The sequence below is a fragment of the Trichosurus vulpecula genome, chromosome 1 (genome assembly GCF_011100635.1).
Source record: "Trichosurus vulpecula isolate mTriVul1 chromosome 1, mTriVul1.pri, whole genome shotgun sequence".
NCBI classification, from domain to species: domain Eukaryota; kingdom Metazoa; phylum Chordata; class Mammalia; order Diprotodontia; family Phalangeridae; genus Trichosurus; species Trichosurus vulpecula.
In genome coordinates this window covers 514,757,779-514,778,257 of record NC_050573.1, presented here as the reverse complement: position 1 = coordinate 514,778,257, position 20,479 = coordinate 514,757,779, and the positions used below count along the sequence as shown (strand labels likewise).

General features: G+C 39.4%; 1 protein-coding gene and 1 pseudogene across 1 annotated transcript in view; one reads left to right on the top strand and one right to left on the bottom strand.

Annotated features, from left to right (window-relative positions):
• The window catches only part of REEP5 (receptor accessory protein 5), a 49,690-nt gene that overhangs the window by 15,273 nt on the left and 13,938 nt on the right, over positions 1–20,479 (top strand). The window contains exon 3 of the mRNA XM_036740980.1: positions 18,652–18,790. Within this exon, the coding sequence (XP_036596875.1) occupies positions 18,652–18,790 (139 nt within the window). The remainder of the gene's footprint in view (positions 1–18,651; positions 18,791–20,479) is intronic.
• Positions 10,602–11,164, bottom strand: LOC118833604 (annotated as a pseudogene).

The window sequence follows — 20,479 nt, the reverse complement described above, 5'->3', positions numbered from 1 at the left end:
CCTTCCACTCTGTCCATCCTCAAAAATGTTTTCCTCCTTTTATCTATCCCAATCTGCTTTTCCTTCTTATTGCCCTCCCCCTTCTTTTAACCCCTTGCCTTCCTGCTTCCCTGTAGAGTGAGATAGATATCTATACTCAATTAAGCATGTATTTTATTCCCTCTCTGAGCCAGTTAGGATGAGAGTAAGGTTCACTTGCTCTCTTCCATCTCCTTCATAGTCCCCTCCGCTGTCAAAGCTCTTTCATGCCTCTTTTATGTGAGATAGTTTATCCCAATTCTGCCATTCCCTGCCTTTTCTCCACCATTCTGGCTCCACATTGCAGGCTGGTTTTCAAAGAGGCAGAGGAACTAGAGACCAAGTTGCCAACATTCACTGGCTTGTGGAGAAAGCAAGGGAATTCCATAAATCATCTACTTTTGTTTTATTGACTATACTAAAGCCTTTGACTGTGTAGATCATACCAAAATGTGGCAAGACCTCAAAGACATGGGAGTACCAGATCATCTTGTCTTGTGTCCTAAGGAACCTGTACACAGGCCAAAAAACAACAGTTAGAACCAAACATGGAACATCATGGTTCAAGACTGGGAAAGGAGTACAACAAGACTGTATATTGTCACCTTATTTATTTAACTTATATGCAGAGTACATCATGCAGAATGCCAAGCTGAATGAATCAAAAGCCAGAATTAAGGGTGCCAAGACAAATAACAACTTCAGATGTGCAGTGATAGCACTCTGGTAGCAGAAAGGGAAAAAGAATTAAGACATCTCTTGATAGGGGTAAAAAAATTTGAAAGCTGACTTGAAGCTTAATATTAAAAAAACTAAGATCACAGCATCTGATCCCATCACTTAGTGACAAATAGAGAGAGAAGAATTGGAAGTAGTGTCAGATTTTATATTCTTGGGCTCAAAGTTCACTGCAGACAATGACAGCAGCCATGAAATTAAAAGACTCTTGTTCCACAGAAGGAAAGCTATGGCAAATCTGGACAGCATACTAAAAAGCAGAGACATCATCTTGCCTGACAAAAATCTATGTAGTCAAAGCTATGGTTTTTCTAGGAGTGATGTATGGCTGTGAGAGTTGGGCTATGAGGAAAGCTGAGTGCTGTAGAACTGACTCTTTCAAATCTGGAGAAGACTTTTTAAGAGTGCCTTGGACAGCAAGGAGGTCAAATTGGTCAGCACTTAAAGAAATTAACTCTGACTCTTCATTGAAAGGACAGATACTGAAACTGAAGCTTAAATACTTTGGCCACATAATGAGAGGACAGGGCTCATTGGAAGACTGATGCTGGGAAAGGTTAAAGGCAAAAAGAGAAGGGGATTGCAGGGTGAGATGTGTAGATAATGTCATGGAAGCAATTAAAAATGAGCTTGGATAGACTTTGGTAAATAGGGGAAGACAGAAGGGCTTGGCAAGCTATGGTGCATGACTGAATGATTGAACAACAACAAATATGGCTGGGCCTAAGGAGAAGCTAGCCTATTCCTACCCAGCTTCCTAACTAAACTTTTTGCCTCCAGTCTATCCTCTCTTCAATCCAACTTCTGTTGTTTGAATAATATTCTTAATATATCTTGATTGAAATTCTGCTTTGGGTATTGCATGTTTTTAAGTAATGAATAAACACATTCTTTTTTTTTGGTTGTTTTTTATTTCTTTTTAAAATTATTTTATTATTTAATATTTTAGTTTTCAACATTGATTTCCACAAGATTTTGAGTTACAAATTTTCTCCCCATTTCTACCCTCTCCCCCACTCCAAGAGGGCATGTATTCTGATTGCCCCATTCCCCAGTCAGCTCTCCCTTCTGTCACCCCACTCCCCCCTATCCCCTTTCCCCTTACTTTCTTGTAGGGTGGGATAGATTTCTATGCCCCATTCCCTATATATCTTATTTCTTGGTTGCATGCAAAAACAACTTTTTCTTTTGAGCATCTGATTTTAAGACTTTGAGTTCCAAATTCTCTCCCCTCTTCCCTTTCCACCCACCCTCCCTAAGAAGGCAAGCAATTCAACACAGGCCATACATGTATCATTATGTAAAATGCTTCCACAATACTCATGTTGTGAAAGACTAATTATATTTCCCTCCATCTGTCCCCCTTTATTCATTTTTCGCCCTTGACCCTGTCCCTTTTCAAAAGTGTTTGCTTTTGATTACCTCCTCCCCCTATCTGCCCTCGTTTCTATCATCCCCTCTTTTTTATCCCCTCCCCCCTACTTTCCTGTGGGGTGAGATACCCAATTGAGCATGTATGTTATGCCCTCCTCAAGTCAAATCCAATGAGAGCAAGATTCACTCATTCCCCCTTGCCTGCACTCTCTCCCCTTCCAACAGAACTGCTTTTTCTTGCCACTTTTATGTGAAATAGTTTACTCCATCCTATCTCTCCTTTTCTCCCTCTCTCAATATATTCCTCTCTCATCCCTTAATTTGATTTTTTTTTAGATATCATCCCTGCATGTGTGCTCTGTCTATATATATGTATATTTCCTTCAACTACCCTAATACTGAGAAAGGTCTCACGAATTAAACACATCATCTTTCCATGTAGGAATGTAAACAAAACAGTTCAACTTTGGTAAGTCCCTTATGATTTCTCTTTCTTGTTTACCTTTTCATGCTTCTCTTGATTCTTGTATTTGAAAGTCAAATTTTCTATTCAGCTCTGATCTTTTCACTGAGAAAGATTGAAAGTCTTCTATTTTATTGAAAGTATATATTTTGCCTTGGAGCATCATACTCAGTTTTGCTGGGTAGGTGATTCTTGGTTTTAATCTTAGCTCCTTTGACCTCAGGAATATCATATTCCAAGGCCTTCGATCCCTAAATGTAGAAGCTGCTAGATCTTGTGCTATCCTGATTGTGTTTCCGCAATATTCAAATTGTTTCTTTCTGGCTGCTTGCAGTATTTTCTCCTTGACCTGAGAGCTCTGGAATTTGGTGACAATATTCCTAGGAGTTTTCTTTTTGGGATCTTTTTCAAAAGGCAATCGGTGGATTCTTTCAATTTCTATTTTACCCTCTGGTTCTAGAATATCAGGGCAGTTTTCATTGATAATTTCTTGAAAGATGATATCTAGGCTCTTTTTTTTGATCATGGCTTTCAGGTAGTCCAATAATTTTTAAATTATCTCTCCTGGATCTGTTCTCCAGGTCAATGGTTTTTCCAATGAGATATTTCACATTGTCTTCCATTTTTTTTCATTCCTTTGGTTCTATTTTATAATATCTTGATTTATCCCGAAGTCACCAGCTTCCACTTGCTCCAATCTAATTTTTAAGGTGGTATTTTCTTCAGTGGTCTTTCAGACCTCCTTTTCCATTTGTCTAATTCTGCCTTTTGAGGCATTCTTCTCCTCATTGGCTTTTTGGAGCTCTTTTGCCATTTGAGTTAGTCTATTTTTTAAGATGTTATTTTCTTCAGTCTTTTTTTGGGTCTCCTTTAGCCAGTCATTGACTTGTTTTTCAAGGTTTTCTTGCATCACTCTCATTTCTCTTCCCAATTTTTCCTCTACTTGTCTTACTTGCTTTTCCAAATCCTTTTTGAGCTCTTCCATGGCCTCAGACCAATTCTTATTTTTCTTGGAGGCTCTTTGACTTTGTTGACTTCTTCTGGCTGTATGTTTTGATCTTCTTTATCACCAAAAAAAGATTCCTGAGTCTGAGTCTGCATCCTTTTTCACTGCCTGGCTATGTTCCCAGCCAACTACTTGACCTTCGAGCTTTTTGTTAAGGTATGACTGCTTTTACAACAGATTTGTCCCGAGCTTTAGGGGCTGCACTGTTGTTTTCAGAACTACTTCTACTCCACTGTCACCGCAGGCTCTGCCACAGCAGCTCTCCTTCTCCCCCAAGAACCACCAACCAGGACTGCAATCCAGATCGAAGCAGGGCAAAGCAAACCCTGCACTCCTGCTCTGGTCTGCCACTTGATTCCTCCCACCATGTGAGCCAGGGACTCTGGAAGCAGCTGATGCTGGAGGTCTGGAAGCAGCCACAGGAGCTTCCTGCTGCTACTGCCACCACCACCGCACCACCTCCGTCACCCCCAGGGATGGGGCCGGACGGCTTTCTAACCCTATCTAGCAGTTTTCCCACTAACCTGCTCCTCGGTCTTTGGAATTTGTGGGTTGAGAAGTCTGGTAACTGCCACAGCTCAATGATTCATGCGAATGAACACATTCTTAAAGTAAAAGTTGTCAGATGATAATCAAAGAATCTTCAGTCCACAGCTGTCACTCTTCTCTGCTGTGGGGAGGATTGGGGAAGGGGTTGTATTACAGTCATTGAATTGTTTTCTTCCTTTAGGTAACTATCTCTGCTCCTGGCTGGATGTATTGCATCTTACTAGTCCAGTATCTTTGATAACATTGACCATGGGGGGGTGGGTAGAGGGATGGATGTAGAGGATCGTTCCCCTCCCCACCTTGCTGCTTTCTAGTAACAAGCAAAGGGCTCTGCTTCCACCAATGGCTTCCAAATGCCAGATTATCAACTGCTGAATGGCTTGATGTTTTCATAGAGAGACCCAAGGAGCATAATTGATTCTCTCAGCCAATTACACTTTTTACTTCTTGACCTAGTTGGAGAAGAGTTCAAACTTGATAAATGTTACAGGGTATAGTTAGATGCACTTTCTTATAATATGTGACTACATTCAGAGATGAGAAATAGATATCTTGTTTTCACAGTAAATCCCCATTATGCATAATTATGTCAACTGTGATTACATCATTTGAGCTTGAATTGGGGAGAAGTATTGGTCTAGAATCCCTTCGTCCCTTCTTGTAAAATGGTGATGATAATGATGTACCTACCTACCAATGACATAAAACCTACCACATAATTTTTTTTGGTCAAGCTTATGAAATAATATATAAAATACTTTTAATATTTTAAATACCCAAATGGGTCATTCAGCTCTTTTGATTTGAATGTTGCCTCCAGTGATGCATATTGCAGTTATCAGTGCCTTCCAGTCTTGTATAACTGTGTTTTGGTGATTACTGTGAGACTTTTTTTACTGTTTTCTCTTTTGGATCACTTAGGTAATCAAGTGCCTTTGATAAGTCTGGCCTTTGTTTCTTTGATTAAATCTGGGAGTCTTTGATGACTTGCTTATGTCAAGGGAACGCCTAGTACACATAGGTTTGAGTCACCTGGCTGATGCCCTTTGACCCTGAACAGGGTATATAAATTCAGAGGTTAGCATTTTGTTTGGGGCTTTCACTCACTGGAAGAGTGTTGTGTGATTTCACTAGAAGGGACACTGGATAGCCCTTGTTAAGAGCACCCTGGCTTGAAAATCCAGGTGTTAGTGCTTCTCTGGTAACTACGTATATTGTAATTTGGTTAGACAGAAATGTTGATCTGTTTATATTGTCTCTGTTTGTAATTTCTGTTTGCATTTGCTCTGAAGTTCAGCATGCTGGCTTTTCCTCCTGAACTAAGTGAATGATATATGTATGTTTGATTAAAGTGAGATTGTAAACCTCTTTTGCTTTCCTTAGAAAAGCAGATCAAAGATCCTGTGCTAGCAGCCGTTTTGTGTGCTGGTGTTGTTGGTCTTTCACCCCCACAACAGCTGTAAGCAACATCGTTATTACAAACTGTCGTTCATGTTTTCTGATGAGTTTACCACAGGGGGTCCACCCAATGTGCTAGAGTTCTTCTTTTCTTTCTCTTGACAATGTAAAGTTACCAGTGAAGCTCAGGGTCACATCACTTATCCTTCTCTTTTACCATCTGACCAGCTCATCTTTTTTGACAATACTTTTCTTTGATTTTTTTACTCTGATTCTTTTTCATTGCTACTTTTTTTCTCTTTTGGAGTGGGGAAGACAAGGCAATTGTGGTTAAGTGACTTGCCCAAGGTCACACAGCTAGTGAGTATGTCAAGTGTCTGAGGCTGGATTTGAACTCACGTCCTCTTGACTCCAGGGCCAGTGCTGTACTCACTGTGCCACCTAGCTGCCTCATTGCTACTTATTTTTCATATGCTGCACACTGTTCACATGCATTATGTGCCTCTCCATTTCCCTTTGAGTTCCCTCCCATTTTTAATTCTTTTGAGATTGATGTATTCCATCACTCAGATATACAACACCAGTAGTAGGATAATGACATTTTAAAAATGGGACTTTGTTTCATGGAGAAGTTTGGAGTCATTAAAAGAGTTTCACAGTTCCCCAAAAGCAATCCAGCCTACCCTTTTCTTCCCATTCAATTTTCGATCCTTCTTAATGTCTTTCTAATGTTTATGCTCATGGACAAGTGCTCTAAGTTGTACATTGAATTGCATGTCATAGTCTAGACAAAAGGCATTCTTATCCATTTGTTTTTTTTTTTATGTGGATCATTAAGTAGTTATGGATCTCTTCTAGAAGGCTCTAAAGTGTTCTGGGATTTGATGCACCCAGAAGAATATCATCTGCAAATAGTAGTATGTGGAAGAACTCACCATACATGAGGAGACCCCCATCAACTGGATCTTTTTGATAACAGTGGCAAACATTTTGGCAAGCATATGTCTTCTCACTTTATGCCTCATTGGATTTTAATGATCAGAGGGTCATTGAGCAAGGTTATATCTGTTATCATATCTTTTAAGAAAACTTTCCTAATTTTGATAATGTATGTCTTGTTAGGGGGAAAAAAGCCTAAAGATTTTTAGGGCAGTGCTTTGCTATGCCAAATCAAGTGTGGTTTTTTTTTTTTAAGACAACAAATAATAAGCACAGTAAGATCTTGTATTCTTTTTGTCTCTCAGTCAGGTTGTTGTCTACTGTGGAATACTGCTTGTAAAGCCTTCCTGTTTCTTCTGAATACTCTTATCAAGGATGCCCTAAATATGTGTATGGATTATCTTCATTAAAATATTATATAAATGGGAAGTAAGCATATAGGTTAATAATTATTGATGTTCTCTTAATTGACTTTTTTGGTGCTAGTAAAGACTGAGATTTTTTCCCCATACTTTTTCTATCTTCTTTCCTTCAGGTGTTTCATGAACTGATTCCTCAGTACCCCTAAAATTGTGTCACCTCCACATGGGATCTCCTCTAGGTGCTATTGGTCCATTCCAGCTGCTTTTTCTATCTTTGTTTCCTTTAGTTCCATTTCTCTCTTCCATTACTCTTCTATAAGTACATTTACAACTATGATGTCAGAGTCCAAATACAATGGTTCCACTTCTCTTGATAGTGAAAAAAGTCATTTTTTTTAAAAATGGAAATCTTTCTGTATTTATTCTGTTTGTTGCTCTCATTACAGTTTCATTCTTATGTACCCTTGACTTAAATGACTCTGCTCAGTTGGGTCTCTTGTCTAACCTTCTTTAAACTGGTTTTATCGACCATTGCTTCTCCCTGTTTTGTGATATAAAGCATGATACAATGGACAGAGAACTGGCCTCAGACCCAGAATTTGAACCTCGAGTTCTACTGCAGACATCTACTGGCTGTGTGGCCCTCAACAAGTCACTTAACCTCCTATGCCTTACTGAACTCTAAAATTATAAGCTGCAGAGATGTTGACTTGTATCAATAGGAATTTTCTTACCAAGGAATTTTCTATATCAGTGAAATTTTAAAAATCTAGTCCCTATCTTTTTTCTTATGCATAATCTTTTATCATCCTGGAATCTTGATGCCAATCTGGGGCATCCTACCTGATAGGAGATGTCCTCCTCAGGATTTGAAGGGTGGGGTGCCCCAAGGAACAAAATGGCCTTTTTTCAGTTAATTTTGGCTCTATTTAATATAATATTTAATTTCAGGTTTGGTTTCTTTCCCCACCCTGGTTCCTGATTCATCAAGAGCTGGATATCTCTCAGGGACAGCTCTGCTGTCTTCCTCCTATTCTTCATGGGACCATAGTGGGATGGGAAGGAGGAGATTCACTCCACTCTTCCCTTCGAGATTGAGATTTTCAAAAGTTCTAATTGATTCAAGGCTTGCTGATAGAGGTCCTGTTTTATCCAATTCATCTACAAAGGGGTAATACTTTCTAGCCATGCCCCCAGGGGAATAAACCACTTGAAAAAGAAAGCACTGGTGGGTTCCTATATAATTTAAAAAACTATTTATATCTTAAATCAGTGTTGTTCTTAGATTCCATATCTGTCTGGGTAATTAAGTCAATTTTGCTAATTAAGTTACTTTTTAGGTTCTTTTGTTTTTCTTTTATGGCCGTTGATTTATATTAATTAAAATTTTGTATGAAATTTTGTAATAAAAGTCTGTCCATTCTTCCATCCATTATCCATTTTATCAATAATATGTTTAAAGAGATAGTTGTTTAATATCAGGTTGTAGATGTTTTAATCATGTCATACATTTTTCTCATTTTTATTCTAGTTTTTTTTACTAATTTGGATCTTTGCTTAAGTCAGTACTTTGACTATAAACAGATAGCTGGTTCAGGAATGATTCAGATCCGTAATGAGCCATTTCCTATCTGTTCAGATAGGATCTTTCTTTTGTTATACTACTTAATACTCATTACTTGTAGCATTTTTTTGTTCTTTTTTGAGGACAGAATTCATGATATATAGGAGTGAATCTTCCATGTAACCTACAGATATTTGCCTTTGTTCATTCCTTATTCTTGGTTCCTATTTTCTAATTTCATTAAAAGTTATTGAAGATCAGAATATATGTCAATTTTATTTGGAGGTTTTTGTAAAAATTTCTCTGTTTCTTCTTCCTTTGAAACCTATTTTAGCCCATAAGTTGCAGTTATTTTCATGTTAGTCTTCTTTGCAAATATTTGTCATAAGCACTGCAATATAAAATGATCAAAAATCCTAAATTTTTAGAGATCAGTTGGTTGTTGTCCTTTGTACTTGAAGAGAACCAAAACGACATCACTATGCTGGGGTCAAGGTATGATGTGTCTGACTGTGGCTGATCAGACCAATACAACAAGCTCAGGAGGCTCTACCACAGGCCAGCCACAAATAGTGCACGTGAACATTTGGATCAGAGATGTCTCTAAATTTGCATCTCACATTTCTTTTACTGTACTGAAGTTCTGTTTTGCTCATAGAGCACAATGCCTTCTTTGATGTGGGCATGCCATGCCTGGTGGTCCTGTGCTTCCCATGTGTTTCCCATGTCTTTAATTCTTAGGAGAGACCTTGAGAGTGGCCTTGCATAGCTTCTTCTGACCCCTGTGTGAGTACTTGTCTTCTGTGAGTTCTCTTTAAAATAGATTTTTTGGCATTCGAACCATGTGGCCAGCCCATCAGAGTTGTGCTGTCTGTGCTGGAGTTTGAATGCTTGGCAGTTCATCTCAAGAAAGGACCTCAGTGTCTGGTACCTTATTCTGCCAGGTGATCTTCAGAATCTTCCTAAGACAATTCAGATGGAAGTGATTCAGTTTCCTGGCATGGTGCTGGTAGACTGTCCAGATTTCACAGGCATACAACAATGAGGTCAGCACCACAGCTCTGTAGACCTTCGGTTTAGTAGTCAGTCTAATACAGGGGTGGGGAACCTGAAGCCTTGAAGCCACATGTGGCCTTCTAAGTCCTTGGGTGGAGCCTTTTGACTGAGTCCAAGTTTTACAGAACAAATCGTCTTATTAAGGGGATTTGTTCTGTGAAGTTTGGGTTCAGTCAAAGGGCTACACTTGAGGACCTACAGGGCCACATGTGTCCTCGAGGCCACAGGTTCCCCACCCCTGATCTAATACCTCTTCTCTCCTACACTTTTCTTTGGAGGTTCCCAAATACTGAGCTAGCTCTAGCAATGTGTATGTTAACCTCATTATCAATGTGTACATCCCTGAAAAGTATACTGCCAAGGTAAGTGAATTTATTCACAGTATTCAAAATTTCTCCATTTGCTATATACACAATGGTTCCATATATGAATAGTGAGATGCTGGCTGGAGAACCTGTTTTCTTGGTGTTAGTTGTCAGGCCAAAATTAGCACAAGCAGCAGAGAATCAATCTATATTCTGTTGTATCTCATCCTCACAAGCTGTACTAAGTGCACAATCATCTGTGAACAAAAATTGATATACCAACTCTTCTTCCACTTTAGTCTTGCCTTATAGCCTTTTTAAGTTAAATAATTTACTATCAGTGCAGTAGCTGACCTTGATGTCATCTTTGTTCTTACCGAAGGCATCTGACAACATCACTGAAAGTATCATGCTAAAAAGCATGGGAGTAAGCACACAGCCCTGCTTCACTCCACTGATTACTGGGCAAACACGAGAGCATTACCCATCATCCAGAACCTATGCAAACATGTTGTTGTGGAACTGGCAAACAGATGAACTTTGTCAGGCAACCAAATTTTACCATGATCTTCCATAAGCCCTCACAAGCGATAGTATCAAAAACTGTGGTCAGATAGACGAATCTTGTGTATAGACCTCTGTTCTGCTCCTGGCTTTTCTCCTGGAGTTGTTGGGCAGCAAACACCATGTTGACCATTTCTTGGCCCTTTCTAAAGCCAAACTGGCTCTCAGGTAGTGGAGGATCAGGTGAAGGATCAGGCTGTTAAGGACTCTGGCAAAAATCTTTTTTATTATTTCACTTTTTATTTGCACTCTAATGTCATATTTACTACCTTGCCATAAGCTTTTGTTTCTTCAGTTTCTTCTGGGATATCTTTTTCTTTTGAGCAACCCCCTCTTCTGGTTTATGAACAATTTGTTCCTTTTCTGTGAGTATCATCTCAATATGGCAAGGACAACTCATGTATGGGTTGATTCAACCATAAGCCCTGTAAGTACACCATCGCATTTTGGGAGCTTTGTTAACCTGGATATGCTCAATGACAAGAGAATCCACATCCAGACCCTTCAGTTCTGCATTACTGTGCATTTTTAAGCATATGCAGCAAGAATTCAGCACTCTTTTTGGGCCAACTACCCTGTGTTCAACCCCACTGTTTAGCCTGGGCACACCTACCAACTCCACCATTATATCGACGGAAGGGAACACATTGTTTCTTCAGTGTGACATCTTTCAAATACTTGGTAGCCTTTCAGATATGCATGCCCTTGATAGCTTGGGCCGTTTCATGGGTATTCTTGAAGTGGACCCAGAGGTTTGAACCCCTTGACTTGTATGATTTTGTGGGGTTCTCTGGATCAAGAGAGTACCTCACCATTTTAAATGATTACCTAGGATGGCTCAAGGGAAGAGCCTCAGGCAAAAATCTTGCCAGCAATGATTAAGAGAGAGGATACCACCACCACCACCACCCCCCAATTGTCACAGGATAATGTTTCCTTTACCTTTATAGAATTGGATAGTGGAGACATTCTTGAATTCCAAGGTGATAACCTCCTCTTGCTATATCATCCGGAACATTTCAGTCAGCTTTTGTACGAACAGTGGAGCCCCTGTCTTGCAAATCTCAGCTGGAATAGAATTAGCACTAGGCACTTTGCCACACAAGAAGAGCCAAATGGCATTCAAAACCTCTTTTCACCTGTAAGAGAGTGATTGACTTCAACCTGAGGGATATGGTCAATGGTTTCAGCATTGGTTGATGGTGGTCAATTGAGAACACTATGGAAATGTTCTCTCTAGGATTATGTCCTTGTCACTAATCAATATGGCTCCATCAGTAGTTGAGATACACCATAGGTCATTGGCCCATAAATAGACTTCAAAGTATTAAAGCTCTTTGGTTTTTTAGTATCAGTGTAAAACTGAATTTCATCTGCCTTCTTATTGAGCCAAGAATTCTACATCTCTCTAAGCTTCGTTTGCACCTTACTTTTGATGGAGCTAAACACTGCCTTCTTAGAGATGGATGAACTATCATGCTGGTTAATCCTGTAGAATTCTTGTTTTTTACTTAGTAACTTCTGAATTTCCCCATCATTTTCATCAAACCAGTCTTGATGTTTGTGAGTATTCTGGCCCAGATGAGTAAATGTAGTGCTGTACACTAAATCTCTGAAAGTTGCCCATTCCTTTTCTGCTCCACTATTGCCAAATGTGTGTTGGCTCAACTTTCCTTCCAAGTTAGCAACAAACTGTTTACACATGGAGACATGCTCTAATCTGTTGACATTAAGTCTTCTGGTAGCTGTCTTGCCTGGGGGCTGCCCCTTTTATTAAACGTGAATCTTTAACTTGGAGAGATTAAGTCTGTGATCAGTCTAGCCCTCTATGCCACACATCCACTTTGTCATTCTCACATCCTGTCTGTCTCTTCTCCTTACAATTACTTAATCTATTAATTGACAGTGTTTGCTTTGAGTGTGCATCCAGGAAGTTTTAATGCATTTAGGTTAATGGGAGGCAGTGTTGGTGATGAGAAGATCATGAGACTCATAATTCTTCAGTAGTAAGTGACCCTTGCTGTTGCTGTTTCTGACTCTATCCCTCCTAAGGACTCACTTTTATGTCTGATAGTCCATGCCTACTCTGGCATTAAAGTCACCTAGAATGACAAGCTTATCCTTTGTCAGCACGTGGATGATGAGGGTCTCAAGATCTTCATAAATTTTTTTTTATTTGACCTCATCGTGGTTTGTCATAGTGAGAGCATATGCATCGATGATGTGGTGCTTGTGATGTGGTGTGGTGCTTTTCTGCAAGTGACAATCGCATTGTCATGAGCCTGTCATTCACTACTTTTGGGAGGCATACAAGTTTTGATTGCAAAACCTATGCCACCTTCACAGCACTCATCACTGTGGCCACTCCAGAAAAAGGTGTATCCAGCTCAAACTTTGGTAAACTGGCCTTCATCTGTTGGCCTTGTTTCACTCAGGGCTGCCATTTGAATGTGATACCTTCTGAGTTCTCTTGCAACAAGAGCTGTTCGTTTTTCAGGTCTGCTGGATTTCATGTTGTCCATAAGTGTGAACACATTCCATGTGCCAATGGTGAATGGAATCATCGTCCAAAAAAATTTCGTACATTTTTTTTGTGTTTCGACAACAGGTTAGGATCCCTGCCTGCCATGGTAAGCAGGTCAGGTTTAGGTTAGATGAAGCAGACAATTTTTAGGGCAACATTTTTAGCCCTTTCCTCATGCCAGGAGGTGAGCGGGGCAGTCTTTTAAAAATGCTGCTTAGACACCCCCAGGGCTGCCTAATCCCTGTGCTGATTCAGTCCACTGAGAAGACAACCCTATTCCCTGGGCTACCTGTGTGCAGGATTGTGACTATGGCTCCCACTGTATGCACACCTACTGCTTCGTTACTTGTATGTCCCCACAGGACTATGGGGTAGATAAAAGTGGTAAAATGATATGGGTGCTGTCTTTTGACTCACGCATAAATTGGACTTCAGTGAGGTAGAGTTGTGTGAAGTTGTCGGCCTCACTCTCTCTTTCACAGTCATCTGACTCCAGACGAAAGTTAAGACAACTGGTGATAGCTTGGGATGCAGTGGATGGCCTTGGCATTTTTGGTGACTAACCAAGCTCTAAGCTTTCCGTAGCACCTGCTTCTGCCACCTTTATGGCCCATTGGAACAAATTGTTCATATTTACCTATTCTGCCAGGGAAGTCTTCGCATGCATGGGGTAGATACACCACTAACTCACTGATAGGTTTGAGGCCCCTCACTTATACTCAACCTGGGGTAGCCCATCTCCTGAAACAGTTTACCAGGGTGTGGCCACTGCACATCCTATAGTGTCTTAGAGCCAAAAGTGAAAGGTGGCAGAATCAGGTGGACACCAAAAGTGGAAAGCAGCCCTGAAGAGGGCTCAGTAGACCTCACATCAGAGGTATTAGTCTTTCCTGAACACTCCAGGGAGTAGTCAAATGTTATATAGCTAGAAACGTGGAATTCCCAATCATGGATGAAATTCCTGTGGTCCAGAGGCAAAGAAAGACAATATTCCCTTGCTCCTCCTGATTATTTCCATGTGTGTGCAGCACAAATCTTGTTATCTGCACATTTGATGTGACATACCTAAGTGATAAATAGTACTGGGAAAAACTTAATGAGCTATAGTATCCGTTTTGGGTGAAGGAGATCAATATGGTGGCTGTTCAACCAAGAAAAACAGAATCAGGATTAAATAGACATCGTGATGTAAGCATACCAGCTTTACCAGGAAATCCCTCGAGGACGCTGCTAAAATAACATTGCTCTTTGTGTACAAAGTTAGTACTACAAACTCACCATTAGCAAAGCATGTGATTTAACTTTATTTTTCCTGTAGAGATGAATTTGCACTGATCTAACCACTGATTTTTCCTCTAGCCTCCTGTTATGACCAGCAGCACTTAATTATGTGATAGCAGCCTTAACAGTTAAGGATTGTCTGATTATGGAAGCGAGCAAAGAGCTAAGTGTCTTGGGCAAGAATTGAATGTGAAACCTTGGTCTTTCTATGTTTACTGCTTGACTTTACTCTTGCTTTATGGGACTACTGATGCATGTAATGACCAATGACAAGTAGGAAATCTAGGCTGAGGAAAATACTGAAATGTCAGAAGTAGGTTAAAAGTAAACAGCACTACTTCTGTACTACAGTCCAGGTCCTTTCTTGACAGTATCTTTCAGCTTAGTTATTTGAGAGTTGTTTGTTTGGTTTTTTGTTGTTCCTGTGGGAGGACATCTTATATTTTTCGTGAAAATCAGTAGAAATAGAATTCACTTTATAGGCATTGACTCCGCAGCTAATGCTGGCTGAGAGCAAGTAAAAGGGAATTAATTCTGGAATCAGGATTTGACTCCCACCTTGGACACTCACTACGGTGTGTAACCTTGGATAAGCAACTTCATCTCCCTGGATTAAAACTTTTTAAGATGAGGGGGATGGACTGGATACTATTTAGGGTTCCTTCCAGCTCTTTAATTATGATCCTATGATCCATAGAGTGAGAGATACCTTTAAGTCTTTTCTTTTTCCTCACAGGAAAGCACCAAGAAGTTTTAACTAAAGCTAATGTTTCATCTGCTCATTCTTTGAGGTAAATTTCCAGGATAGGGGATATAGTTATGATGACTCTGCAGCCCAAATTTCCCAGCGCCATCTTGATTAAAATAACAAAAATAATTGTACTTTTAATGAGACTATGCAAAAGGAATAGCATTTGTCAAACCATGGCATCCTGCTTGGAATGACATTGTTTGACACTATCATGACAAAATGGCTAAGAAGTGAGAAAACAACCCTTGTCAGCTTTGGTGAATATTTTGATGAAGTAAATAACTTCTAGTTTTCTATTTCGTAACTGAAATCAGTCACAAGAATAATGTAGGACTATGCCAAGAAATATGAGGAAATGGAGGGGCGGAGCCAAGATGGCGGCTGGTAAGCAGGGACTAGAGTGAGCTCCGTACCCGAGTCCCTCCAAAAACCTATAAAAAATGGCTCTGAACCAATTCTAGAATGGCGGAACCCACAGAACAGCAGAGGGAAGCAGGGCTCCAGCCCAGGACAGCCTGAATGGTCTCTGGGTGAGGTCTATTCCACACGGAGCTGGGAGCTGGTAGCTGGGAGCTGGGAACGGAGTGGAGCAGAGCCCAGCCTGAGCGGCGTGGACCATCCAGACCAGAAGCCGGGCAGAGGGGGCCCTACCACCCTGATTCAGTGAGCTGCGGCAGTTACCAGACCCCTCGACCCACAAACACCAAAGACTGCGGAGAAGGTTAGCAGGAAAAGCTGCGGGAGTGGAAGGAGTTCGTGGTTCGGCTTCCAGCCCCGGGGGCAGTGGAGGTGGGGCAGCTACAGCTGTTGTTACTTCCGGCTCCAGGCCCACCTGGTGGGAGGAATTAAGTGGCGGATCAGAGCAGGAGTGCAACAGCCTGCTGAAGATCTAAGCCCAGTTTGGACTGGGGGTTCTTGGGGAAGGAGTAGTGCGGGTCTGACAGAGCTGGCACCTCCCCCCCAAACGTGGAACATAGAACTCGTTAGTCTACAAGCAGTCATACCCCACTGAAAAACTCAAGGGTCAAGTTAGTTGGTTGGGAATATGGCCAGGCAGCGAAAACGCGCCCAGATTCAGTCTCAGACTTTGGATTCTTTCTTTGGTGACAAAGAAGACCAAAACATACAGCCTAAAGAAGACAACAAAGTCATAGAGCCTACAACAAAAGCCTCCAAGAAAAACATGAACTGGCCCCAGGCCATAGAAGAACTCAAAAAGGATTTGGAAAAGTAAGTTAGAGAAGTAGAGGAAAAATTGGGAAGAGAAATGAGAAGGATGCGAGAAAACCATGAAAAACAAGTCAATGACTTGCTAAAGGAGCCCCAAAAAAATACTGGAAAATACACTGAAGAAAACAACACCTTAAAAAACAGACTAACTCAAATGGCAAAAGAGCTCCAAAAAGCCAATGAGGAGAAGAATGCCTTGAAAGGCAGAATTAGCCAAATGGAAAAGGAGGTCCAAAAGACCACTGAAGAAAATACTACTTTAAAAATTAGATTGGAGCAAGTGGAAGCTAGTGACTTTATGAGAAATCAGGATATTATAAAACAGAACCAAAGGAATGAAAAAATGGAAGACAGTGTGAAATATCTCCTTGGAAAAACCACTGACCTGGAAAATAGATCCAGGAGAAATAATTTAAAAATTATTGGACTACCTGAAAGCCATGATCAGAAAAAGAGCCTAGATACCATCTTTCAAGAAATTATCAAGGAGAACTGCCCTGATCTTCTAGAGCCACAGGGCAAAATAGAAATTGAAAGAATCCATCCATCGCCTCCTCAAATAGATCCCAAAAAGAAATCTCCTAGGAATATTGTGGCCCAATTCCAGAGCTCCCAGATCAAGGAGAAAATACTGCAAGCAGCCAGAAAGAAACAATTTGAGTATTGTGGAAACCCAATTAGAATAACCCAAGATCTGGCAGCTTCTACATTAAGAGATCGAAGGGCTTGGAATGTGATATTCCGGAGGTCAATGGAGCTAGGATTAAGACCTAGAATCACCTACCCAGCAAAACTGAGTATCATGCTCCAAGGCAAAATATGGATTTTCAATAAAATAGAGGACTTTCAAGCTTTCTCAGTGAAAAGACCAGAACTGAATAGAAAATTTGACTTTCAAACACAAGAATCAAGAGAAGCATGAAAAGGTAATCAACAGATGGAAATTGCAGGGGACTTACTAAAGTTGAACTGTTTTGTTTACATTTCTACATGGAAAGATGATGTGTATGATTCATGAGACCTCAGTATTAGGGTAGTTGAAGGGAATATGCATATATGTATATATATGTTTATGTATATATATAAGTGAATGTGTATGTATGTATATATCTATGTGTATATGTATGTATGTGTATGTATGTGCATATATATATGTGTGTGTGTTTATATATATATATATTTAGATATATATATATATATGTAAAAGAGAGAGAGCAGACACAGGGTGAGTTGAAGATGAAGGGAAGATATCTAAAAGAAATAAAATGAAATTAAGGGATGAGAGAGCAACATACTGAGAGAGGGAGATAGGGAGAGATAGAATGGGGTGGATTATCTCGCATAAAGGTGGCAAGAGGAAGCAGTTCTGTGGGAGGAGGGGAGAGGGCAGGTGAGGGGGGAATGAGTGAACCTTGCTCTCATCAGATTTGGCCTGAGGAGGGAATACCATACATACTCAGTTGGGTATCTTACCCCACAGGAAAGAAGAGGGAGGAAGATATAAAAAAAAATAAAAGGGGGGGGATGATGGAGGGGAGGGCAGATGGGGGTGGAGGTTATCAAAACAAACACTTTGGAAAGGGGACAGGGTCAAGGGAGAAAATTCAATAAAGCGGGATGGGTTGGGAAGGAGCAAAATGTAGTTAGCCTTTCACAACATGAGTATTGTGGAAGGGTTATACATAATGATACATGTGTGGCCTAGGTTGAATTGCTCGACTTCTTAGGGAGGGTGGGTGGGAAGGGAAGAGGGGAGAGAATTTGGAACTCAAAGTTTTAAAATCAGATGTTCAAAAACAAAAAAAGTTATTGCATGCAACTAAAAAATAAGATACACAGGCAATGGGGCGTAGAAATTTATCTTGCCCTACAAGAAAGGAAGGGAAAAGGGGATGAGAGGGGAGGGGGGTGATAGAGGGGAGGGCTGACTGGGGAACAGGGCAACCAGAATATAAGCCATCTTGGATTGGGGGGGAGGGTAAAAATGGGGAGAAAATTTGTAATTCAAACTGTTGTGAAAATCAATGCTGAAAACCAAATATGTTAAATAAATAAATTTAAATTTTAAAAAAAAAATTGAGAAGACATTCTGCCAAACAGTGCTCATGAAACAAATATGGCACTAATACCTAAACCAGGAAAGGATAAAGCAAAGGATTTATAGGCTATCATCGTTAATGAATATGAATATGAATTTAAAAATTTCAAATAAAATACTAGTCTCCTTCTAAAAAAAAAAAAGAAATATGAGGAAATACAAAAACAAAATGCTTCATAAAAACTGCTCATTAACCACAATAATAATTTGTCCATAGGTGCATGGATGATCCGCTATAAACCTTTACAATGAATTGCTTTTCCCATGGTTATGACAGGTTGCACTAATCTATGTTTACTTAATTCATGACAACTATGTGTCACACATATTTGTAAAACTTCTGACCGGTTTGGAGTTCAAGCTACGGAAATAGAGCTTTGAAAATATATTATAGGGACTCATTGAGTCACGTACTGTATATTTCCTTTCAGAATCAAAGCTATCGAGAGTCCCAACAAAGAGGATGATACACAATGGTTGACCTACTGGGTGGTATATGGTGTCTTCAGTATAGCTGAATTCTTCTCTGACCTCTTCCTGTCATGGTTCCCTTTCTACTACATGCTGAAGGTATGTTGGTTTTCACTTCTTTGTTCAATCTCCACCCTAATTAAGTACTTATCTTGATTTGTTGCCCTAAAATAAAACATTGACCATGAACCCTGCAGCATTGTGATGTAACTACTCACTTTTCCAAGAAATAATGTTTGCTTGCAAATCTCTTTATAAACTCTAATAGGTAAGCACCTCTAAGACCTTTTTACAAAACCTTAAGACTGAGGCACTCCCAAGAAGACACATTTAATTGTTTATTAAATGTAAAATTCTATGACGTGATATAAATTATGTTCTGTATTTTCCATGATTCAGTTTTAGATATTATTGCCTAGCTGTATAAGAATGGCTTTAATGTTTGATATGCTCTCTTAGTAAAACATTGAGGTATAGTAGACTTATTGTTCCCAATGGTGAGTGAAAGTCAAGTCAATAAGCTAGTACTTCTGAACAATGCAGTATTTACATTATGTAGTACATAGGTTTGGAAAAAGAAAGTATGTGCTACTTGGAACCAGGAAACTCATTACCATTGCTTTTTGCCTCAATCAGAAGCTGTGTTTCTTTTTTTCCAAGCTCCCTCATTTACTAAGTATAGCAAATTGCCACATTTCTAAGTAAAGAATGCTCTATTTAGCATAAGGACAAAATCTGTGATTTCATTTGTATAGGCTTATGTAAGTTGGTGTTTACTCATTATTTTTTCCACTAAGTAAAATGAATTTAATGCTAAAAAGCACATTAAAAACAGTTTGGAAGATTCAAAAGCATTTTAAGGATGGTGATATGAATACAAAATTGCAAATGCCCTTCTCCTAACTTATTTTCTGACTTCATCCGTGTTTGTCTTGTTTGAAAATAGGGAATATTCATTAAGTTTACAAATAAGACAAATACCTGTCCAAATTGACAAGTCTATTGTTTTATTATTAATTCATTCTTTTAAAAAATTTTATTGATTTCCTTTGTTTTTATATTACCTTCATTTAGCCCATCCCCTTTCCCCTGCAGAGAGCCATCCCTTATGATGAAGAATTTTTTCAAAAAGGGAAAAAATAGCAATTCAGCAAAACTAACTAAAACATCAGCTGAGTCTGGTATCATTTGAAATATTCCACACTCATAGTCCTCTCCACATCTGCTGGAAAGGGAGGAGGAATATTTTCTAAATTCTTGTGAGGAAATAAACTTATAATTAATTATACAATGTTTGGTTTCTTTTTTCATTTTTTTCTATTTCTATAGATGTAGTCATTGCATATGTTGTTTCCCTGGTTCTATTTAGTTTGTGACAGCTCATATATGTCTTTCCATGCTTCTTTTCATTGTTTTTTATGATGCACTAATATTCCATTACACTAATTTGCCTCAGTTTATTTAGCCATTCCTCAATCAACAGGTAGCTATTCTGTTTACAATTCTTTGCTATAACAGAAAATACTATGAATATTTTGGTATATAAAGGACCTTCTTTCTATCTTTGATCTCCTTGGTATATATACCTAGCAGTGGAATCTCTTAGGAGAAGAATATGGACATTTTAGTAATTTTCTTAGGACAATTCCAAATTAACATAGATGTTAAAATACCTGATTTCTTCAAAAAAATTTTTTATGGTATGATCTTTTATATTCAGATCACATATCCATTTTGAGCTTATGTAGCATATGATACTGATCTAAATTTATTTTCTGCTAAGCTACT